General features: G+C 31.7%; 4 protein-coding genes across 5 annotated transcripts; all 4 read right to left on the bottom strand.

Moving 5' to 3' along the window:
• Window positions 1-90: 90 nt before the first annotated feature.
• LOC114192053 (LEAF RUST 10 DISEASE-RESISTANCE LOCUS RECEPTOR-LIKE PROTEIN KINASE-like 1.1) lies at window positions 91-4,000 on the bottom strand. Its single transcript, XM_028081608.1, has 4 exons — window positions 3,194-4,000; window positions 2,859-2,899; window positions 1,495-1,731; window positions 91-1,391 (listed from the first exon to the last, which is right to left on the bottom strand). The coding sequence occupies exons 1-4, from the start codon at window positions 3,949-3,951 to the stop codon at window positions 403-405; spliced, it is 2,025 nt and encodes a 674-aa protein (XP_027937409.1). The 5' UTR covers window positions 3,952-4,000; the 3' UTR covers window positions 91-402.
• A 3,180-nt stretch (window positions 4,001-7,180) lies between these two features.
• On the bottom strand, window positions 7,181-9,681 carry LOC114192058 (LEAF RUST 10 DISEASE-RESISTANCE LOCUS RECEPTOR-LIKE PROTEIN KINASE-like 1.1). The gene is made up of 4 exons (XM_028081614.1): window positions 8,791-9,681; window positions 8,685-8,725; window positions 8,205-8,462; window positions 7,181-8,129 (listed from the first exon to the last, which is right to left on the bottom strand). The coding sequence occupies exons 1-4, from the start codon at window positions 9,489-9,491 to the stop codon at window positions 7,333-7,335; spliced, it is 1,797 nt and encodes a 598-aa protein (XP_027937415.1). The 5' UTR covers window positions 9,492-9,681; the 3' UTR covers window positions 7,181-7,332.
• Window positions 9,682-10,746: 1,065 nt separating this feature from the next.
• Window positions 10,747-14,707, bottom strand: LOC114192056 (LEAF RUST 10 DISEASE-RESISTANCE LOCUS RECEPTOR-LIKE PROTEIN KINASE-like 1.1). Of its 2 annotated transcripts, XM_028081611.1 has the most exons (4): window positions 13,896-14,707; window positions 12,406-12,438; window positions 11,953-12,168; window positions 10,750-11,833 (listed from the first exon to the last, which is right to left on the bottom strand). In XM_028081611.1, the coding sequence occupies exons 1-4, from the start codon at window positions 14,605-14,607 to the stop codon at window positions 10,902-10,904; spliced, it is 1,893 nt and encodes a 630-aa protein (XP_027937412.1). In that variant the 5' UTR covers window positions 14,608-14,707; the 3' UTR covers window positions 10,750-10,901. The 2 variants fall into 2 exon arrangements, with proteins under 2 accessions (XP_027937413.1, XP_027937412.1); XM_028081612.1 differs by lacking the exon at window positions 11,953-12,168 and having other exon boundaries at window positions 10,747-11,833.
• Window positions 14,708-21,840: 7,133 nt separating this feature from the next.
• On the bottom strand, window positions 21,841-24,331 carry LOC114192054 (LEAF RUST 10 DISEASE-RESISTANCE LOCUS RECEPTOR-LIKE PROTEIN KINASE-like 1.1). Its single transcript, XM_028081609.1, has 4 exons — window positions 23,519-24,331; window positions 23,351-23,401; window positions 22,971-23,228; window positions 21,841-22,874 (listed from the first exon to the last, which is right to left on the bottom strand). The coding sequence occupies exons 1-4, from the start codon at window positions 24,231-24,233 to the stop codon at window positions 21,940-21,942; spliced, it is 1,959 nt and encodes a 652-aa protein (XP_027937410.1). The 5' UTR covers window positions 24,234-24,331; the 3' UTR covers window positions 21,841-21,939.

The following is a 24,331-nucleotide window of genomic DNA, read 5'->3' as shown; positions in this document are numbered from 1 at the left end:
TCGCAAGTAGGCCAACCATTTTCCGATCTCGTTTTTTTTCTTTTCAATAAAATAAAACGAAATTGTTGCACCAACCGGATCTCGCGACCTTTAAGAACAAATGTACCCTCCACAGAAACAAAGAACAAATGTACTACAGTACAACGTCACGCGCGTTACTAACAAATAGTTACATTGATTTGACTGATAAATAGCGAATTATGTGACGTAGATTACAGAATTTTTCTTCTCCCTTCGATTTTTCTTTACTTTTTTTTCCGCAGTCCTTGTCTCTTTGAAATTCGGAATCAATCATTAGTGTAATGGAACTAGGAGCATCGAGAGTACAAAAAAGGCTCGGTAATATATTCTTAATTTTTTCCAAAACGTGAAAAACTGTTGCTATTATTAGACGGAAAGTGGTTAACTACTGACATTGGGAGTGGTAGATTCCCTTTCCCATTTCTCAATGAAGGACCTTGGCGAAGAAAGCTTATTACTCATCAAAATTTCAATTTGACCCGAACTCCGTGAAGCTGAAGGTGGTGGTTGCACTTCTTCCCTGGAGATAGACGAGATAACATTACCAGCATGATCTCCTTTCTCTGGATTCTCAGACTCATAATTCCCATTTTGGATTTTCTGGAGGGCTTCCAGAACTTGGTCCATAGAAGGCCTTAATTCATTGTCTCCCTGCACACACCGGAAGGCCAATTCTGCCACTGAAGTCACCATCCTTTTAACTACTTGGTCTGTCTCAAACCCAAAGGATTGGTCTACAAGATCACTAAGCTTTCCTTTTTGAATCCTCTTCATGAAAAAAATTGCTAAGTTAACTTCATCCCTTTCCCTGGCTGCATCAACTGCTGGCATGGATGATATTAGTTCCATTAGCACAACCCCAAAGCTATACACATCACTCTTATCTGTGAGCCTGTAACATTGAAAATATTCAGGATCAAGATACCCCGGAGATCCCTGTGGAGCTGTGGACACGTGACTTACATCACTGGGGAACAATCTTGAAAGCCCAAAATCTGCTACCTTAACGGAAAAATTAATGTCAAGTAGAACGTTATTGGTCTTCACATCACGGTGAATGATGTTAGAAGAATGGAGATAGGAGAGTGCAGTAGCAGTGTCTATGGCAATTTGCATTCGAATAGGCCATGTCAGCAAACCAACTCTTGCTAATTCACCGTGGAGATGGCTAGCAACTGTGCCATTTGGAATGTATTCATACACAAGCAACAGCTCCTGGCCGTGACGTGAAGTGCAGCCATAGAGGGACACAAGATTTCTGTGGCGCAAGCGAGTAAGGATCTCAATTTCATTCATAAACTGTTCCACTCTCTTGTAATTGTGCTCAAATAGATGTTTGATTGCAACTTCCCTTCCATCTCTCAGTGTCCCTGGTTTTTTATAGACAAATGCTTAAGCGAATTAATAAGATGAAAAGTGATTGTATCGCTGCAGTGGAAATGAGGTGTGTAGTGTAGTGTAGTGTATGCTGACCGTGGTAAACAATGCCAAAGCCTCCATCTCCGAGCTTTCTAGTGGAGTCAAAATTGTTAGTTGCTTCTTGAAGTTCCTTATAGGAGAAGATGGGTACCCCAAAGAAGATCATGTCACTCTCTGTGTCTGGATTTTGGAAGGAATCACCATAAGTGTTTCTCGATTGAACATACTTCTGTTTGAAGTAGCGTAACGTGAAGAACAACCCAAATATCACCCATGGTCCAAGACCGATTCCTTCAAAGATTGCGACGTTAATTAGTTTCACAACAAACAGAGACTCGAATTAAAGTCTTCTTTTTAATGTCAACCACTGAATGAACCAGAGAGGAGACTGCGGGGAGAGAGGGACAAAAATTACTTCAATATTTCTAAAATACTTTTGAGATGGTTGACAAATTAATGTGTCTGTGATATAACATATTAAATATAATATATTAAAGATTCAATTAAGTTGTATGTTTTTTATAATTTTTTATGTTTTCAATTTATTACGTGTATTAAAAGTATTCATAATTTTATAATTTTGACTTATAATATATTAGTTACAATATGATTTTATCTGAATAACAAATTTTATAATCTTTGTACACTTTTTAGTAGTGAAGATAAATAAGTAAGATTACAGCTCAAAAATAAAAACCATGTCAGTCGTTTAAAAATATAATCATTAAAGACTAGGTTAAAAAATAGAATTTTTTTGAGTAATCTATAGATTAAAAATTTAATAGTGATTCAATTGAAAATACTTATATCGAGATGAACTTGAATCTTAATTAAGTTTTTTTTTATTAAAGTTGTATAAAAAAGTGTCACGTGTACTAATAATATATTTTAAGAAAATACTTTTAATTATTTAGGTTAAGGTATTAATTAATAATTTAAAGAAACTTAGTGATGACGAAATCAATATCCTATTTGATCTAATTTAAAGAAACTTGTGGGAAAAAATCCTCAATATGGCTTTCTAAAATTTTGTACGGGGACGTGAATTACCTATCAGATCTTATGTTAAATTTGTGTCACTTCAGTTTCCTTGGAGAAAACTAGAATGTAATGTTAAACTTGGTGCCTAGGGAAAGTATGAAATTGTGAATAATTCTAAAACACTATAACTTTTTGTAACATGTATCGAGTTTTGGAATGTTTTATAAATGTTAAATTTATTTTCTCTATAAAATATTAAAAGAACTTGTAAGAGAATATGCCATAATCATAAAACATATACGCATGGGACAACGTTTGGCTGTTGAGAAATTGATTCTCCCTAAGTTTTCACTTTATGGATGGAAAAACGTGTTTTATAGTAAACTTCGGAGTGAAAACTTAGATTTGGAAGGGGAATGTCAAGTTGTGTAAGTTACCTAGCATCAACGGAAGCTTCCGATTCCAAGCTCCACTTTTCCTGCATAATTTAAAGCAGAGCAGTTGTTCCGATTAGATGACAGAAGTGAAGTGAGCTAGTTCTATGTCGATCAGATGGTAAAGCAAATTTCTACGATAAAACAGTCAAGTAGCGCAAATATTGAAGTAATCAAATAGAAATTAATTACATAATTTTAACTGTTGTGTTGATGGGAAAAAACATGCAGAGTTAACTTGCTTTTTAGCAGTTGGGATATAAAAAGTGTGAAATTGTAGAAATGTGGTTATATATGTAAATATTAATGAAGAAATTTTGTTGAGACATGAGTATTACCTCATGGCGCAATATAATTTTGCGTTGCTGTCTAGTCGGCAATTGCCCCATTTTTCCCGACACCGCCGACAGGCACTTGAAAACTGGAATTGAAAGGTAATTTGAGGATTTAAAAATCCAAAGGGGTCTTTGAAGAACTGGGAATCTTGTCTGACGGGAAGTTGAACCATTGAACATGAAGAGGTTAAAGAGCGTAGGTAGTTCTGATCAGAGGATGAAGGGGCGAAGTAAAAATCAAAGGGAGAACATCCAGTATAGTTGATGAAATCATTTGAAAGGTTGAGGTTTTTGTGGTGGCTGCAATTGAGGGCGGTTATATTGTTTTCCAGGTAAAAACAACCGAAAGGGGAGGAGGGAGGGACGGTGATATTATAGCTCAAGGCATTACAACTAGAATTTTCAAGAAGATTGCGGTAATCCTTGTCTATAATGGAAATTTTCCATCTCCAACCACCAACAATGTTTGTAACTTGTAAAAGTTTTCCTCCACTGCTCAACCGGACTTGCTTCAGTGCTGTTTGGTTAGGATTATTACAGCCTTGGATTGCCAAAGCACCACAATTGGGGTGTTCAGAGGTGGTGAAGGGAAAGGAAATATTCCCCAAACTTCCGCAATCAAATGAGTCCGGACAATCAGAAGTGTGCTCATTTGCATTCCCAGCTGAGAGATGCAACACTGTCAGATGACAAAACAAAAGGATTACATAAACATCGTACATTTTCATTTTCATATGATACAATGGAAGCACCACAACCATGGAATGCCTCTATATATTGCTTCTTCACCCCTCTATAAACCAACTCATACGCCAGTTGACTGCGAATATCAATGTAAATGGGACCAAGAATTGAGGTGATTTTGTTCTGCTGTTTAATCTCCGTGTTACTTAATATTAAATGCGTAAAGTCCTAAAGATCATAAAAATGTGATAAATTCTCATAATACTCACATCCACGCTGACGAACTCGGTTGCTGAGACTCTTGACTAGGTAGAAGTGTTCTTTCTTGGAATTTGACTTTCAAAAGATCGCTTTCTCGCAACACGCCGCGGCGTGAAAATCGAATCAAACTCTTTGGTACACATGCACTCAACTCAACCAATGCATTTACTCTTGCATCTCTCACCAGATACGTCAAAAAAAACACAAATTCAAACAAACACAAACATTACAGATATTCTTTTTTTTTTCAAATTCTGACAAAATAATGAAAATAGTCTGATACGGTCACAACCCCCTACATTTTTCTAATAAAATTTACTAAAAAGTTAAGGAGCGTGTAATATGTGTTTATTTAAATAATTTTAGTAATAGATAAGATTTAATTAAGTTTTAAGCTTCTCTTTTTGATTTTGATTTTTTTAATTTAATTTATATTGATTTTTTAATTTATTAAATATTTATATAACTTTTATATATATTTTTTGTTATGATTGCTATCTTGTTCTACTATTTTTTATGAATGATGTTTAATGCTTTCATTAAAAAACGTGTGAATTATAAAAGATGATTCTGATGACAAAAAGAACTCCTTAATTGTCATAAATAATTGTAAAAAGTTATTATTAATTTTAAGTAGTAAATAAAAAACAATTAATAGTCTAACTGTTTCGCTTTTATTTTTGTTTTTAATAATTCTTCTTTTCTTGATCAAAGTCTTCAACACTTAATTTTATTGTCGGTTTCAAAAAGAATAAAACCATTGGCTGATATAGTCAGCATTTTCGTCTCCGCTCAAAATTTGAGTTTGAAAAGCACACCTCTACAGATAAAACGAAAAGTCATTTGTTTAACTAAGTTGTCCCAGACTAAAATGCCAGTGGTCGGTTGACCACTAAAAGTTATTTAGATGATAATTTCAATTATTATCAAGAAAAAATTGTTCAAAGTTAGAAAGTTTGTAATTTAAAATTAAAATGAAATAAAGGTAGCTGTAATATTTTATCTTTAATTAGAATTCGAACTTAGGATATAATCTATGAAGAAAATATACATACGGTGTATCAAATACAATACGAAAATAATAAGATATGGATATCGAAAAATGTATAAACTTTTTTAAAAAATATATAATAAATATTAAAAATTATAAATTAATATTATTATTTTATATATAAGATACTTAATTGAAAATTAATAAACTATTTTAAAGCATCATACACACGTATGTGATTCAAATTAAAATATCAACATATCATGTATCATAAAATATAATTATACTTAAATACTTCTAATAAAATTAGTATAAGTCAGATTATAATTTTATTTTTAAGATTATTATTTCTTAAATGACTGAATTTTGATTCGATTCTCGATAAAAGAAATTGAAATATTTATTACATCAAAATCTAAATCTACTCTCAATTAAAATTATGTTTTTAGTTTCTAAATTTTGTGTAAATTTTTTTTAGTCTCTCTAAGTCAATGCTGATCCATGTTAACTGTCTATTTTTTATTTTTTGAAATTAGGCTTAAATACTTTTTTCGTCCTCATTTTCATAGTGTTTGTTATGGATGGTCCTTATTTTTACCAAATGTTTAAAATGGTCCTCATTTTCGCAGTGTTTGTTGCATATGGTCCTCATTTTTACCAAATGTTTAAAATGGTCATCATTTTCACAATTCGTGTTTAATTTAGTTTTTTTTTGTGACGTCATTTAAATCAGTAACGGAGCACTGTACAAGTGGCACTATTTGTACTATTTGTATTACATTATACTCGGGTGTATTACGTGTACTGTACAAGTGTGGTAATTAGATATTTGGAGATAAATAGGTGAGCTAGGGTTTTGAAAATGAATTGTTTGGCAGTTGGTCAGTTGCTGCAATCTTTTTCCTCCATTCCCAATTTGTGTTGTTGCAATCTTTTTCTTCCTGCAATCCCATGTCACGGTCCAATCTTCCTTTACCTCTGGTTGTAATCGTTGGAGGCAACAGTGTTGTAGCAATTCGTGCAATGTTGGTGGTTCAACGATAAACCCTAGCTCACATATTTATCCTCAAATATCTACAATACACGTAATATACCTCAATATAATGTAATACAAACAGTGCCACCTGTATAGTGCTCCGTTACTGATTTAAATGGCGTCACAGAAAATGACTAGATTAAACTCGAATTGCGAAAATGATGACCATTTTAAACATTTGGTAAAAATGAGAATCATCCACAATAAACACTACGAAAATGAGGACCAGTTTAAACATTTGGTAAAAATGAGGACCATTCACAACAAACACTACGAAAATGAAGACGAAAAAGGTATTTAAACCTTAAAATTATGTTTTATGTATGTCTTGAATTCCTAAATTGTTCATAAATTTTGTTTTTACTTCTTTAATGAATCGAGTTTTTTGTGAAACTCAACCATTTTTATTTTAAAATTGAGTTTCCTTTAAGGATGATGATACATCACTACTTTCATTTTTACTTTAGATCTCACAACACTAATACTGGTACATTAATTTAAAAAATGAAGGTACATTAATATAAATCTGTTCTGGTCAAGAAAAGTGCCAGATAATTCTTAACCAAAAACAAAAAGAAAGAAATATTTTTAACCATAGCTTAAGACTTGCTTAGGTCAAAAAATCTCTGTCCCTTGACCAGAACATTGGCGCCCACCGTGGGGTCCGGTAAAACTCGATCCCAACTCCACCAAATTTCAATAAGAAACGCTACAACAAAAAACAGAGATTTTTTGACCTAAGCAAGTCTTAAGCTATGGTTAAAAATATTTCTTTCTTTTTGTTTTTGGTTAAGAATTATCTGGCACTTTTCTTGACCAGAACAAAATCATTAATTATTTTTTAAAAAATACTGGTACATTAATAATAACTTACATTAAGATAGAAGTAATAATATCATTGTACATTGTTAACTAAAATTCTCCTTATAACGGTTAATTTAAAAACATAAAGTGTCCGGTATAAGTGGATAAAAGATTCACTATGCAAATTTAACTTTCCCAATGTAGATAGTTTACTAACAGTGGTTTCTTATAGACAAAAAAAAAATGTTATTAGAGAATGGTAATTTCATATTAAGTTTCCTTTTTTTTTTTACACTAATTTGATACTGTCTTTTATTTCTTTGAAGAATAAAAGTAATTTTTAGTAATACCATTTCCCTCTTTTTCCTACATTTCACACTCACCAATCCCAGTTTGAATTTTCTGCAGTGTTTCCAGAACTTCATCCATGGAAGGTCTTAATTGCCTGTCTCCTTGTACACACAGGAAGGCCAATTCCGCCACTGAACTCACCGTCCTTCTCACTTCTTCGTCTGATTCAAAACCAAGCGATTGGCACACCAACTCACTGAGTTTCCCATTTTGAATCTTCTTTATGGTAAGACTCACCAAGTTGATCTCATCACTTTCCCTGCCGGCATCAACCGCAGGCAACGAGGATATCAGCTCAGACACCACAACCCCAAAGCTAAATACATCACTCTTGTCCGTCAGCTTGTAGTGCTGGAAATACTCAGGGTCAAGGTACCCCGGAGTCCCCTGCGGACCCGTTGACACGTGGCTTGCATCGGTCGGAAGCAACCTCGAAAGCCCAAAATCGGCCACCTTAACCATAAAATTTGTGTCAAGTAGAATGTTGCTGCTTTTCACGTCGCGGTGAATGATGTCGGAAGCGTGGAGATAAGCCAAGGCAGTGGCGGTCTCCACCGCAATTTGCATCCGAATTGGCCACGTCAGCAACTTGTCCCTTCCCTTGAGATGGCAAGCAAGAGTGCCGTTTGGGACGTATTCGTACACAAGCAGTAACTCACGGCTGTGACGCGAAGTGCAACCGTAGAGGGAGACGAGGTTCCTGTGTCGCAGGTGAGTGAGAATCTCAATTTCGTTCATAAATTGTTGCACTCTCCTGTAGTTGTTCTCGAAAAAGAATTTCACTGCAACTTCCCGTCCATCTTCGAGTTTACCTGCATTTTTATTTTGTCATTTTAATTTAACAACTGAATCAAATTTCATTATTAACTATTTTATATGGTACCGACCATAGTAAACGCTTCCGAATCCTCCCTCCCCTAGCTTTCTGTTGCGGTCAAAATTGTTTGTTGCTTCTTGAAGCTCCTTATAAGAGAAGACGGGTACTCCAAAGAAGATCCTATCTGCCATTAAGTCGGGATTGTCGTGAGGATCAGCACCGTGTCTTGATCGGAACAGAGCTAGTGCACCACCATATTTACCTTCGCAGCGCCGTAATGTGAGGATCAACACCAATGTTATTACATTGCATAGTCCAGCACCTATACCTGCCATAGTTGCATAAGAGTATATATCATAGAAGGGTATGTCATCTCAATGAAAAAAATTGTTCAGCAAAATATTTTGGAAGCCAATTCCTTTAAATACAGTAAATTGTTTTTTTAGCGACGAAATTGGAGAACAAAGAGGGTTAAATATTAAAAAAGGAAAAACAATGACACTTTATGCCATGCAAGATGCAGTCTGGAGTATTAGATCATGTTTATTACCTATTATTAATCCTAGCTTCCAAGATGGACTTTTATCCTTCCTGCATAATAGGAAAGATCGATCACATACTTAAAGATATATGAATTTGGTAAATATTAGAAATACCTTGTGGCGCAATGAAGGTTTCGTTGGTTGTCGAGGCGACAATGGCTTCTGCGACCCAAACAGTGCATGCACTCATCTGACGGATGGAACTGCAGGGGAATGTCAGCAGTTAAGAATGCAAAGGGATTTGCAGAGACTGCATAGCCATTGACGGGAAGCTGAACCATTGAACAGGAGGAAGCTAGAGAATTGTGAGACACATCATCAGGGTGTGGAGGCCCAATGAAGATGTCATAGTCACAGCTTGTGTTTTTGAGGAATGTTCTGGGGGTCTTAACATGGCGGGTGCGGTTACACTTGAAAAGGGTTATGTTGTTGTTGATAGTGAAGTAACCTAAGGGAGAGGTGGCAGGGAGTGAAATATTGTGGTTGAATGTCTCACAACTATCGGATTGCAAGAGATTATTGAGATGATCATCAATGAAGTAGACAGTAGTACCAGTCCATTGCATCTCAAAATTTGTAACCCTAATCCACCTTGATCCGATCTTTAACGTTACCCCTTGCCCTGACTTTGGATTCTGATCATCACAACCATGGATTGGCCATATGCCACAATCTTGGCGTTGTAGCGTGGTGAAAGGGTAACCGAATTTCCCATGGTTTCCACAATCAAACCACATCGGACAATCACCCTTGTGCCCATTTCCATTCCCAACCCACACAAGGAAAACCATAATGAACATGTAAACAGGAAACATCCTCAGAGGATGGTAAAGAAAAGGTTGTGATTGAACCCAGAGAAGAAAAACCCCATAATTTATAACTCATTCCTCGCCGCGCAAGTGTGTCACACGATTGGCAAGTCGTTTCATATCTGCTGTAGACACGAAAAACGAGTAAAGAAGCAGGGCCTGGTCCCCAGCTTCCAAAGTTGAAACACAGAAAACATGTTCCTTGGAATCTTTGAGTAAACAGTTTGTTTGGCAGTCTGGTTAAATTTAAGTTCATTTAACACTCCTTTTAATAATATAATAATATATATATCATAACTTGAAATTAAAAATAATATAAATATAATTAAAATATTATTATTTTTAATGTCAGATAAATATAATTTTGTCTTAAATAGATTTAGTTTTGTCTTTTTTATTTTAAAATATCTTTACTCGTTATTGAAAGATCGGTTACTTTACTATTGGTGCCTGTGCTTGAAATTTGATACTGTATTTTGATTTTACTATTGGTGCTTGTGCTTGATATTTGATACTGTATTTTAATTATACTCACACTTAATATTATTATTTTATTTTAAAATTTATTTATATTTAGTTTCTATCGGTCTGAGTTTTTAAGAATGTAATTTTCCTGTTTCTTATTTTACTTTGTCTTTTTTATTCTTATTATTATTTTTACCTCTTGTATTCTTTTGAGTCTTTATTATTTTTAAAATTCTCTATTTATTCTATATCTTATTTTTATGTTTATTATTCGATTATTTATTTTTTGTGTAATTTCTACAATAATTATTAATCAGGTGTTGAATTTATCAATTAATCGATATTGAGTTTAACATCACAATTAAATATAATAACTTAAAAATAAAAAGAAAGAGTCAAATGGAATTAAGAGAAAAATTAGGTCTCAAAAGTATATGATTTTGTTTTTTTATCTGCATACTCTGAATAAGAAAGTGAAACCTACAAATTACTTTAAAGTCGTAAACATCGTTGTTTTGTAATAGAGCTGCAAGGTTTTTGTAGCATGGGTTGCACACCATATTGAGTCTGTCGTGCATGATCCAGTTTTATAAAAGTATGATACATGTATTCATCTATAAAAAATGGACAATTAAATATCCATGTTTATTATCTATAGAGATAATAATTTAATATTTATCACAGATGAATATCTGCGATAATTTTCTGCTTCACACCCTGCCAGCAACATAATTTTAGAAAATAATTAGTCTCTATGGCCACTTCATTTCGTGTAAACAGCTCTATTTGAAATGATTCACACTCTGTGACACACTGGAAGCTATTAAACTACAAACAAGTTTTATATTATTAATTAAGTTAACTAAAAAATTTAACTGATGATATATAGTTAGTTTGTAAAAGTTTTATATTTAGTGCGAAAGGAAGAAAGTTACAAAATGCAAGTTAGATTTATTGACCACTGACATTAGGACTGGTAGAGCGACTGTTCCATTTATCCGTAACAGCCCTTGGCGAAGGTGGCAACTTCATATTCATCAACAATTTCACGTCATCGTGATCTACTGAAGATGGTGATGATGGCTCTTCATCCTTCCCACTTTCTATTCTTTTCAGAACCTCCAACACCTCATCCATGGAGGGTCTCAAGTCTTTGTCCTGTTGCAAGCATTGAAAAGCCAATTCTGCTACTGCAATGATTTGTCTTTTAACATCATCATTCGACTCAAAACCAAGGGAAGGATCCACCAGATCAGCAATTGCATTTTTATGAATCTTCCTAACGGCTAGATCTGCTAAGTTTATTTCATCCTTATGGCGGTTCAGATCAATTGCCGGCATAGATGATATTAGCTCCATAAGCACAACCCCAAAACTATACACATCACTCTTGTTGGTAAGTTGGTAGCAGCGGTGATATTCCGGATCAACATAGCCAGGGGTGCCTTGTGGAGCAGTGGAAACATGGGTGACATCAACCGGGAACAGTCTCGACAATCCAAAATCTGCAACTTTAACGCAAAAAGTGTTGTCGAGCAGAATGTTGCTGGTTTTGACATCACGGTGAATGATGTCGGAGGCATGGAGATAGGCCAATGCAGTAGCAGTCTCAATGGCCACTTTCATTCGGATAAGCCACGGCAAAGAGCTACGACTCGTTGATTCATGACGATGGAGGTGACTGGCCACAGTTCCATTTGAAATGTATTCATACACAAGCAGTAGTTCACGGCTATCATGTGAAGTGCAGCCATAGAGAGACACTAAGTTTTTGTTGCGCAAGCGTGTGAGGATCTTGATTTCATTCATGAACTGTTCTACTCTCCTATAGTTGTGCTCATATAGCCGCTTCACAGCAACTTCACGTCCATCCTGGAGTTTTCCTAGTTGTTGAAAAAGAGATGAAAGAAAGAGATATTTGAGAACAGAGAAAGTGAAAGAAAACCCATTGAATTATTTTGTACACAGAAAGATGTTGTTGGTTTTGTACATACATACATACCATAGTAAACAATCCCAAAGCCTCCTTCTCCTAGTTCTCTCGAACAATCAAAACTTTTTGTTGCTATTACAAGATCCTTATAAGTGAAGACAGGGACCCCAAAATAGATACACGTACTTTCTGGGTTTCGATTTGAAAAGAAATTAAAGACACATCTGGGTTTGCTGTACCATAGTATTAGTAGCCCAATGATAACAGTACACGACATTCCAATACCTAGAAACTCACAAAAAGGACAACTCATTAGTTTAAGATTATCTTGTAGAACGTGTAAATGTGAAATTTGAAACTGTTTGTTTGACTAATCGGTAGTGTATGACCCTGTCCTCGAGCATTGACATGGAAAGTTAAAATGAGAAATGAATACGAAATCAATGAGGGGTGGAAAAAAAATACATAAGACATGAAAAACAAGGAACTCAAATTGACGTATAAGAAACGAAGAAATGTTACCTAGTCCCAACTTCAATGCCAAATTCCTACCCTCTGCAATAGAAATCAAAGGAACCAATTAATTAAGAACAGAGATCAAGTTAAAATAAAGTTGATCACCCATCCCATTTTTTTACTTAATTACAGTGATACTTCTCAAGTTCTTTTAGGATATGCATTGTATTTCTATTTTTGTAATGGTTACTGAGCAACTGCATGTTGTAATATTTTAACAACAATTACATAGAATTAGTGTAATATATTAAGGCTCTCAATGCAAATATAACATGTCAAAACAGACAATAGACTTTTTATAGGTCTTTAGAAAAATGTATTCGACATAATGCAAGAAGAAAATACAAAGGTAATTTATTAATCTTTTCGTCTTGGCTTCAAAATTACGACAAATTTCATTTTACAAGTGATTAAAAAAAGTGAATATCTTCGAATATGAATTTTTAATACACCATTATACTTGAATATATATATATATATATATATATATATATATATATATATATATATATATATATATATATATATAAAAGAATGATAATACATATCGGTTTGTCCTGTTTTAATATTTTCATATATGACTTGCAAAAAGGATTAGGTTAACCGGCATAAGAAATACTGACTAAATTTTTTAATCCATCCCGTATGATATTTGGTCCGTGAATTGGTGAACTCGTATGCAGTCGTATAAAAAATTATTTGTTTTGTTATTTTATTTGTCTATTAAAGTATTTAAAATACTAGGATTACAGAGGTTTTCTAATAAAAGATTTAAAATACTTAATTTTAGGGATGCGAATTCTTCTGGTCTTCTGGTCAAATTCAAGTCAGGATCTGTACATAGCCAAAGTAATGTATGGTAAGCGATGATATTTGATAATTTTTTTTAAAGAAAGTTTGACAAAATTTTCTTTTTAATATATATTAAATTATTTTACTTTTTTTTTAATTATATCAAACATTTTTTTTCATCTATTAAAGTGTTATTAAAGTTTGTCAAAACATAACTTAAAAGAAAACCTAGTATCACATCACTATATGTATTTGTATGTATAGACGATAAATAAATAAGATTAATTATCTCACAACAAAATTATATACGTGAATTCTAAACTTTAAATCCTAAATCTGAACTATATACAATGATTAAATTTTATTTATAAATAAAAAATTATATTACGAGGCTTTTGAAATTTTTAATAATATAATTATTTATAAATAAAAAAATGTATTGAAATGCGTTATTAATCTTTATAAAGATAAGTTTCCGCAAATTAGGATATATAAGCCAGAAAACTTTGAATGGGCTAGTTCTGTGTACCCTACCGTGTGTCTACTAAATAAAAAACAAGTATTGAAGTTGATGTTTTCTATACTCCTTTATTGAAAAATCATTTGTCTTTTTGAAACCTTTTATTGAGGGTTATGGCAATCCCAGAACTTGAAACATCCCTCCCTCCCCTGCATTCTTTAACCAAAAAATAAAATTTGCATACCTGCGGAGCAGTAGAATTCTCTTTTGGTGTCAAGTAAACATCGTCCTTTACTACGACGAAGACACCTTTCACATTGATCAGATAACTGAACTTCAACAGCGATACTATCTGTTAGAAATTGAAAGGGGTCGTCGGTAGAATTTGCTTCTACAGCAAGCTGAATGGTTGAGCATGGTGCTAAAGAGCTGGGCCACTGGAAACGCGGAGGAGTTAGTGTATTTGGAGGGCCATAGAAGATGTCGTACTCAGAACAGTTCGAATATGTATGAAAATCGTTGGAAAGGGAGGGTTTGATGGAGTGATTGCATCTGAAGATGGTGATATTATATTTGATGCTGAAAGAAGCTAAAGGAGAGGTGTGAGGAAGAGTAACATTCTTGCTGAACGCTTTGCAACTTTTGTTTTTCAAATAACGTTGCTGCTTATCATCTGAGATAAATATGGTACGAGGTTCTACACTTAGAACAGAGTACGAGGTTGATGGGGAGGTGCCTAGTTGGATAGTTCTGGGAGCGGAAGGAGAAAGTTGTTGACAGCCATGTATAGCCAATACGCCGCAGTGTTGTTGCTCAGTGGTTGTGAAAGGAAACTGAATGTGGCCAAGAATTCCACAATCAAAAGATGGTGGACACTTTTCTTTCTGAGCTGAAACAATAAGCACAAGCTGTGACAAATAGACTATGAGCAACTTCAAAACAATAACCCAGACCATTAGGAATGACAAATTGTGTATCAAATATGAACTCAGGGAAAGGTTTTGAAAAGAAAAACAATAAATGCATCATAGAAAAAGAAAACCCTTTTTTTAAAAGTAGAGGTGACGGACACTTGAGAATTTAGAATAACCAACCACCATAATATAAACCCACAGTCAAAAAGTGCTGCACCTTGTTTTTCAAACAAGACACAAAAAAACATTTTTTCGTTTTGAAGTATTTTATACGCCGGTTCATTTCGAAAATGACGTTTTAATTCATTTACATATCGAGTGATCTGAATATTTATAGATGCAGTTTTATTTGATAGTATTTAACTTAATCTATAAAATGATAATCACAATTGGTATCAGTCAACAAGTAAGACGTGGTCGTGTATAATTTTTTTACTTAAAACCATAACGATTTTTTGTTTATCGTGGCTGACAATACTATTGCAGTTTAGATTTATAAACTCATATATATTAAGACATATTTTCAAGTAAATATTATCACTGCACTAGTTTTATAAGCATTGAATTCAATTTTAAATATAATTAATATTTATGTGACTAATGATAAATAATTCATTTATGTTTGAATACGAAGGATAAATGTAATGACTATTGTTTTACCTTTTATTTATATTTATGTACAAACATATTCTATACTTATTTTTAATTATAAAGATAATATGTGAATACAATTTAGGATATTTTTCTATATTATTTTGGAGAAATGAAAATTAAAAAAATATGTCGTTTTTATAATAGCTTCTTCAATAAATAAAAAAAGTTATTCTTATTAGATATATTGTGAAGCGAGAAGCCTCGTAAAGTATACATTTGTGGTGTATTTTTTTTAACAAAACATTAACGAGTTAAATTTTGCTTAATATATAAAATTTAAAAAGAAAATGGAAGGATTTGCATATAAAAGAACTTTTACAATTCTGAAAACCATTAGAAACATGTTCTATTATACATTCAAGTACCTTTAACCTTCACAGTTTTGAATTTGGAATCTTTTGAGTTTTAGGTGTTATTTATAGGATTTTAAAATATATTGTTTTGATATTTTCAAAAAAAATTTAATATATATATATATATATATATATATATATATATATATATATATATATATATATATACTGTCAAAAACTTAGTATACTAGTGCAATTTTGACCTTTTAACTTGCGTTATAAGTTTCAGTTATCGCTTAACTGAAGCATAAAATTGCACGATGGCACTTTTATAATTTTTTCCAACTTTTATGTCTCGGTTTATTAGAAAACCGGTGCCAAAAGGTCTGATATGTCTCGATTTTGAAGATTCGAAGTCTAAAAATTGGCTAATATTTCTAAAATCGGGGCAAAATGACAAAAATAATCATTGTCAAAAGCCCTTTCTGCACTAGTGGTAGAAAATAAATTTATATTTTTTTTTGTTAATTATTTTTCTTCAAATATGAGGTAGTTTTTTGGTTGTAATGAAATTGTGACGTTTTATATAATTTTTTCATTTATATTCTATTACTATTTGGTAACGTGATATGAAATTTATATAGTTATTGTTTATTTTTAAATATTTGATACTAAAAAAATACATTATTTTGAAATTTCATATTTGTTGAATATTATATTTTTATACAATAGTTTTATATTTTATAAAAATTAATTAATTAATACTGAAATAATAAAAAAAAATACAAATATAAAAATATTTTTTAAATCTTTTTTTTTTAATTTTATTATATTTTGAAACGTTATATTTACTAGTTGTTTTTTGCATTCCAATTATTAACTATGGGTTTATTAGGAGCAAACTTTGGTTTAAATTATTTTCAAGATACTTACATAAGCTATATATTTTAGAAAGGATATTTGTAAAGTAAATGAATTTTTTTATATATATAATAATATTTTAACTATTTTTTATTTATTTTTAACTCATCTTTTAATTATAATTTTTTTAAATGAGTGTGAGATGATTTAATGGTGATTAAAATAATAAGTTAAAAGTAAATATTTATGTACTGCAAAAGTAAACTGTTTAAAAACAGTGCCGGAAAGGAAAAAACAAGATGTTTAAAAAACTATTAGACTCTTATTTATTGAAGTTGTACTATTTGAAAACTACCTAATGATTTTAAAAAGTAACTATAATCAGTACAAAATTAATTATGTTAAAGCTAAATATTAATGAAAGTGCAAATCAATTTACATATGCTTCCTTACTTGATAGAGGAAAACAAAAGACAGAAACAGAAGACTCTGTTATTGACTTTTCAAAGTCACCTTTTGGAGTGAAATATGTCTACTGTACAGGACAAAATGGAGCTACTAAGAAAAGTAACATGTAGATAAATGTACACGAGATAATCTCGTATAATAAAATTGTTCTATTTTTATTTTCATGAAAATTTTCAAATTAATTATTATTGAGTATGAATATGGATATTACTTAATTTTTTTAGTTGCATAAAAAAATTGGTGTGTGTAAAACTTTAGAAAATATATTTTAAGAATTATAGTGATTTAAAAATAATAAAATTTGATTATTTTAATATTAAATAGTTTTAGGATAAATAGAATTGTTATAAAAGAGTATTGTTACATTTAAATACACAATCCCTTTAGAAATCAATTTTCTAGACTTCTATGATTTTTCTCTAGGAGTTCTGCTCGTCTAGTAGAATTGTTCTAACTTGTTTTTATTTTCATGAAAATTTTCAAATTAATTATTATTGGGTATGAATAAGGATATTATTTAATTTTTTAGTTGTAAGAAAATTGGTGTGTGTAAAATTCTAGAAAATTATATTTTAAGATTGACATTGATTTAAAAATAGTAAGATTTGATTATTTTAATATTAAATGGTTTTATTATAAATAGAATTGTTATAAAAAACTTTCATTATATTTAAACACATAATCTTTCTAGAAATCTCTTTTCTAGAGTTCTTTGACTTCTCTCTAGGAGTTCTATTTCTATGGTCGTCGTCTGATTAACAAGAGATCCTAGCCTTGGAACGTATTGAGCCTGAGGCATGATGGGATTAACCTTTTTAGTGGTTCGATAATAAACCCTTTTGTCTAAAACTCTGTAGAGTTTAAAAACCATATCAGGTGCACACCGGCGGACCTATGTGGTGACAGGGGGGAGCCGTGGCTCCCCCATTTTTTTTTTGATTTTTTTTATATATATTTATATATTTTTTAAATTATATTTATATATTATTTATATTAAGTTTATATTATGAAAAATTATAATAAAAGATAAAATAAAAAAATTTAATGGAGACATTGATTTATAAAAGAGATTAGGATTTTTTTTTTTCGTCATAAGATTTTCCACCATGTAAATTATGATGAAAGTGTGTGAAGAGAAATAAATACAAAGAGATAGATTGGGAAATAGAGGTTGAAAAACACATAAATTGAGATTGAAATATACATTATTGCATGATCTCTCAGATCAAGGTTAATATTTTATTATGATTTATGTATGTTAAATTTATGATTTTTTTTAGAATGTTTATCCCAAATTAAGTTGATCCCAAATTAATAAAACCCTAATTATGATTTTAGGGATTCTTTTATGAAATTGGTATGAACCCTAGTTATAATTTCCCCCATATTATTATAATCCTTAATTGTGAAATTTAGAGATTTTGTGTTTTTTGCTGCCTATGGTAATTTTTTTTAAAAGTTTTGAATTCATACGGTGTTGCTTATTTAATTAAAGTGGTATGAGTTTTGTTATGTTTTGCATTGTGATGATTGTGATTTGTGAATATAAATTTTATTTTTTTCAGATAGGCGAGAGATGATAAATTTATATTAGAAAGATTATGATAAAAAGTAAAAAAATTGATTCTTTTTTTTAAGAGGTAGGTTTGTGATAAAGATAAAAAAAATGCATTTACGTTGATTAAACTTGAGGAGAAATTTTATGAGAACCAAGAATTCAAGACAATAAAAAACAAATATCTAAAGTTCTTAGAGTTATAATATAATGAATTTAAAAATTCATTACAACGCGAGAAAAACGGTCTCAAATTTGACAATACCACAAAATCAAATTGATAAGGTACGAATGGTTTATCTAAAATGGTATTCATGGTTTGGTATCATAAAATAATAGCATGATATAATAATGAATGATAATAATATTTTTTTTTTGAATTCTACTATTATGTGTGCTTATTTTAAGCAGAGAAAATGAAGAGAAAAGATGAAGAATTTTTTTCTAACTAAAAAAAATTATATATAACAAATCTATTTGGCTCCCCTATATTTTTTGTCCAAGTTCCGCCACTGCAGGTGCAGACTTCCTTAGAATTTTATATCAAGCGCATGGTCCGGATAATTGAGTATAGTGTCAACTATTTGTGTGAATTATAAATCAGAGATAAGTTTTATACCATGTTTGCAAGTATGTGACACGTGTGTGTAGTTTAGTGTCAATTATTTGTGTAAATTATAAATCAGAGATAAGTTTTATATGATGTTTGCAAGTATTTGACACTTGTGTATGCGCGTGTGTCTTGCACATTAGTTTACCCTTCTTCTATGTTTTTGTCTTGTATTGTTTGTCATTATGTTGTGATGATCACCTATTTTATGGGAGCAGCAGATGTGGTTGCAGTTTCTGAGATACCTCTGAAGGATGAGGAACCATCTTTTAGGTTTATGACAGGTTTCAATGGAAACTTTAGCAGTGATTAGTTTATGTATATAGTTTACTAGTTTAGTTTAAGGGTATAAATAATATATTTTTATAATCATATTTTTTGTAAGATTGTATTAATATATTTTATATACTAAATTATTTGTTTTGACATTATGATAAAACATCTTACTTTATTAGCTTTAAGATGCTAAAATTGAGATGTTACCTTATGTACATATTTGTCCTATTATTTTCTTAATACACATTCAGTTTTTGTTTAAATTATTAAAGAATTCGTAGTTTTAAATTTTTATTTCTTGTTTGTTTTAATTATTTTGATAATTTTTTTATATAATTATTCATTCTCATAACCACAGATAATGAATATTTATAATATCATAATTTCATGACTATATTATTAATTAATTAATATTAAAAAAGTTAAAAAATTGTGTACAGGTGAATATATTATTTCAAATATTTTCCGCTTTCAGTTTATTTATATCTTGACGCGTTATATTTACTAGTTACTCCTAGTATGGGTTTATTAGGAGTAAACTGTAGTTGAAATTATTGTCAAAATACTTGCATAAGCTATATTTAGAAAAGGATATTTGCGAAGTAAATGAAAAATAATTTTATTTTCTCGCAATTATAACTAAAGAGTACGGTAGCTTATGAAATGCAAACTAAACTGTGTTTAAAAACTGTGTCCGGAAGGAAAAAATGTTTAAAAAACTATAAGGCTCTTATTTATAGTAATTACACTATTTGAAAACTTCCTAATGATTTAAAAAATAATTATAATCAGTACAAAATTAATTATATTAAAGCTAAATATTAATGAAAGTGCAAATCATTTTACGATATGTTGCTTGATAGAGGAAAACAAAAGACAGAAACAGAAACAGAAGACTCTGTGATTGACGTTTTCAAAGTCACCTTTGGAGTGAGATAGTCTACTGTACAAGACAAAATGGAACTACTAAGAAAAGTAATGTGCAGAGAAATGAAGTGGATTTTGATTTTGATGTTAATTCCTTAGCTGAAAAAGTCCACACCCCATAATGCACACCACGCGGTTTAGAAGTTAATTATAGCTAGGTTTGATCAAAGTTAGAAAATTAAAGAAAGGATATTACTCCCTAATAATTGTAATTCAAATTTTTTATGCTAAATCATTACTAAACAAAAATACAAAAAATATATTACGCTTATCTAACATAACAAATTAAACTAAATTAAAATTCAATCATAATAAAGTTTTGAGATATAAAATCAACAAAATGTCATTTAATATTTTTAATTTAAAATATTATAAATAATAAATAACTAATATTCAAAACTAAGATTTTAACGATATAAGTTCATAAAAAAATAGTTAATTAAAATTTAAATTATTAATAAATTAAGATATTTTCAAGTAAGTTTTTCTAAATTTGTTTATTTACCTCAACTTTTTTTATAGTTTTAAATTTGTTAACGGAATGAGGTGCCTATTATATTATTTTATCAACTTGTCTTAATGTATATTAAGAAATGCATGGTTGTAGATAATATAAATAATAATGCAATTAATGTGAAGTCACATCTTAATGTCATTGTTTCCATTAAAAAATATTATTTTTATTGTTCTAATTGAGTATATATTGGATTAAAATCGTGATGTTTCTCGGTGACTTTCACCTGCTCTTCGTTTTATGTACGAAGGTGCAATGGAGTTTTAAAAGGGATTGAATAAAGTTTGTAGGTACTAGGCAAATGTTTAAAAGAACATATAATTTATAATAGTTCACTCCAAATACTATGATTACGTTTAGTCTTTTAAGATCAATCTTAAAACATTTCAGTTGGGTTATATTTTGGATTATGATTATTTGAAAAATTATAAATTTATTATAAAATATTTGACACAATGATTATCAAACTTTCATATGGGATGCGTTTAACCTCTTTGAGATAAATATAGTCTCTTCTTTGGACAACACTAATTTAACCTTTCCGGAAATACCTTCTTGATCTTAAAATTGTGAATGATTGTTGTAGCACAATTTATTTAATCTTGCAATCTGATGAATAAATTTTTAGAAATAATGTTTTTTTTTTCAAGTTCAATCCAGATTGCCATTAAAGAATTTATGACAAAAATCTTGATTTTATCAAATAGATGTTTCTGATATATTTTGGTTGTTCTTTCTCGAAATTCTACATAGATTATGACATATCTTCTCTTTAACGATTTCTTCCTGAAACTTTTCTTTTTTCTTTGTAATTTTTCTTCAAAGATCATTGTCAAAATAATATTTTCTCATGTAGGATATCTTCTGTTTCCTTTTCTTGATCAATAGAGCAACATTGTACACATATAAACTTTCTATATTTTTTCTACTTAAAAAAAGACCTTTTATAATATCAGATATAATCAAATAATTCATCATAAATAATATTATATCAAATCATATATCAATGAAGCTCTATAATTTAATATTGGAGTATGCATAATTAATTATAGTAAATCAAATAATCGTATAAGAGCAAATATGAGTAACTCTAATAAATAGTACTAAAAGAATTTCCTTTATGTTGCTTTTATACTTGATATAGAAAATTCCAAAATAAAAGATTACTGCCATGAATTTTATATAAAACTCATTTAGAATGACCAGTGCGTCAAGATTAAGCACTGGCATTAGAAGCAGTAGATTCACTGTGCCATGTATCAGTGACGGCTTTAGGTGAAGGTTGAACAATCATCTTTTTCAATAATCCATTATCTTCCCAATCTGGTGAAGGTAGAGAGGGTGGAAGTAAATGTTCTTCATCCCTCCCACTTTCAATTCTCATCAGCACCTTCAAAACCTCATCCATTGAGGGTCTCAAATCTTTGTCTCGTTGCAAACACTGAAAGGCCAATTCTGCCACTGAAATCATCATCCTCTTTACCTCACTGTCCGAATCAAAACCAAGAGAAGGATCAACCAGCTCACTGAATGCACTTTGCTGAATCTTCTTTATTGCCAAGTTAGACAAGTTTATCTCATCCCTATGCCTGCTCATATCAACAGCTGCCATAGAAGATATCAGTTCAATAAGCACAACCCCAAAACTAAACACATCACTCTTGTTTGTAAGCTGGTAGCATTGGTGATATTCCGGGTCAAGGTAACCTGGGGTCCCTAGTGGAGCAGTGGAGACATGCGTGACATCGTTCGGGAACAGCCTTGAAAGACCAAAGTCAGCAACCTTAACACTGAAGCTTTGGGTAAGGAGAATGTTTTTGGTTTTGACATCACGGTGGACGATGTCAGAAGCATGGAGATAACACAATGCACTTGCGGTCTCTATGGCAATTTTCATTCTTATGTGCCATGGAAGAGTGCGTGGCCTTGCAAAATCACCGTGGAGATGGCAAGCAACAGTGCCATTCGGGACGTGTTCGTACACGAGCAGTAGTTCACGACTGCGATGTGAAGTGCAGCCATAGAGGGACACCAGATTTGTGTGGCGCAAGCGAGTGAGGATGTGAACTTCGTTCATGAACTGTTCAACGCGCCTGTAGTTGTGCTCATAGAGACGCTTGATGGCAACTTCTCGTCCATCTCGCAGTTTTCCTGATTGTTAAACACCACATCAATCACTGATTACAACTCATTCAAACAAAATCTGTAGAACTATATAACATGAAGGTGAGAGAACGGTTTAATTACCATAGTAAACGGTTCCAAAGCCTCCACTTCCAAGTTGTCTGGCGTGGTGGAAATTGTATGTGGCTTCTTTAAGCTCCTTGTAAGAGAAGAGAGGGACTCCGTAGTAGAACCTGCAATTTTCGGGGTCTGAATTTGAGCTGGGACCAATTGAATCGGTGTCCGCGTTTCTCGATTGGTGTTGGGGGTCTGAAGGAGTGCATTTTCGTCTAAATATAAGGCATCCAATTAGCACCATGGCTAATAATATCACGCATAAACCTGCAATAAGGGATACCAAATTTTAATCGGACAAAACTTTTAAGATATAACACTTCCATCACAAATACCAACTCTCACTCCCAGGAACTCGATTAAATAAAAAATATATATTCTTAACTTACCTGTTACGAGTCCAAGTACCAGCTTCAAAGTTTTACTCTTATTCTTTGGCTCTGCAGATGAAGCAGTATTGAAGGAAGTTTTTAGTGAGCAATGAATAGTTTAGCCACGTCTAAGACAATACTTCAATGGATAAAGGAACGTAAAAGAAAAATGTATGCAAAGCTGACCTTCGTGACAGTAGAACTGTTGATCGCGGTCAAGACGACATTGACCTCCTCTGTGATTATAGCAGTCATCACAATCCTTAGATAATAGTACTTGAACAACCATCTGAGCAGATACAAACGATAGAATGTCTGTGGTATCAGGCTTGTCCTTTTTTGCTAACGTAAGAACCGAGCATGATGAGAAAAGTTTATGAGCCTCATCATTATTAAGGAAGGAAAGGCTGTCATAATAGATATCATAATCATACTCAGGGCAGGAGTGATTGAAATAATGTGCCGGGGGTTTCATACTGAGGCCATGTTTGCATCGGAACAGTGTTACATTATATTTTATATAACAAGAGTATAAAGAAGAATGGGATGAAAGACTATAGCTATTATTCAAAGTGTCACAGATGTTGTTTTGTAAACGCTTGTGCAAATCTTCATCTGAAATTGAAATCCCATCCTGCTGAGTGATGCCTGTAAGCACAAAGTGTTTTCCATTTTTCTCCAGCTGGATCTTTTTTTGGATTGACTGAGAATTATCACAATCATGTATAGGTATCAAGCCACAGTCTGGTTGTTCTGCCTTGGTAAAAGGGTAATGAAAAGACCCAAGATGGCCACAGGTAAAGGAATGTGGACAACCTTGGTGTCCATATCCATAACCAGCACAGAGGATGAGTACAAGGTGATAAAACAAGAGGAAGCAGAACAAATCTACGATAGCCATACCAAATTCCCAATTGCTACAAACTGGTAAAACAATATTTTGAGGAACAAGGGATGAAATCTCTTAAAAGTGACCAGATTCTCTATGAATGATGTTAT

The sequence above is a fragment of the Vigna unguiculata genome, chromosome 7 (assembly GCF_004118075.2).
Source record: "Vigna unguiculata cultivar IT97K-499-35 chromosome 7, ASM411807v1, whole genome shotgun sequence".
NCBI lineage: Eukaryota > Viridiplantae > Streptophyta > Magnoliopsida > Fabales > Fabaceae > Vigna > Vigna unguiculata.
The sequence above is the reverse complement of the archived record's forward strand: the minus strand, read 5'-3'. Positions and strand labels throughout refer to the sequence as shown.

Coding starts and splice junctions, on each gene's coding strand:
- LOC114192053 (XM_028081608.1), bottom strand. CDS start 3,951: ATGGTTGTGGTGCTTCCATTGTATCATATGAAAATGAAAATGTACGAT. Junction 1,732..2,858: donor GAAGCTTCCGTTGATGCTAG/GTAACTTACACA, acceptor CAATCTTTGAAG/GAATCGGTCTTGGACCATGG. Junction 1,392..1,494: donor CTTTGGCATTGTTTACCACG/GTCAGCATACAC, acceptor ATAAAAAACCAG/GGACACTGAGAGATGGAAGG.
- LOC114192058 (XM_028081614.1), bottom strand. CDS start 9,491: ATGTTTCCTGTTTACATGTTCATTATGGTTTTCCTTGTGTGGGTTGGG. Junction 8,726..8,790: donor AACCTTCATTGCGCCACAAG/GTATTTCTAATA, acceptor CCTATTATGCAG/GAAGGATAAAAGTCCATCTT. Junction 8,463..8,684: donor GAAGCTAGGATTAATAATAG/GTAATAAACATG, acceptor CAACTATGGCAG/GTATAGGTGCTGGACTATGC.
- LOC114192056 (XM_028081611.1), bottom strand. CDS start 14,607: ATGGTCTGGGTTATTGTTTTGAAGTTGCTCATAGTCTATTTGTCACAG. Junction 12,439..13,895: donor AGAATTCTACTGCTCCGCAG/GTATGCAAATTT, acceptor TTTCTATTGCAG/AGGGTAGGAATTTGGCATTG. Junction 12,169..12,405: donor GGCATTGAAGTTGGGACTAG/GTAACATTTCTT, acceptor GTGAGTTTCTAG/GTATTGGAATGTCGTGTACT.
- LOC114192054 (XM_028081609.1), bottom strand. CDS start 24,233: ATGGCTATCGTAGATTTGTTCTGCTTCCTCTTGTTTTATCACCTTGTA. Junction 23,229..23,350: donor GGTACTTGGACTCGTAACAG/GTAAGTTAAGAA, acceptor CCCTTATTGCAG/GTTTATGCGTGATATTATTA. Junction 22,875..22,970: donor CTTTGGAACCGTTTACTATG/GTAATTAAACCG, acceptor TTTAACAATCAG/GAAAACTGCGAGATGGACGA.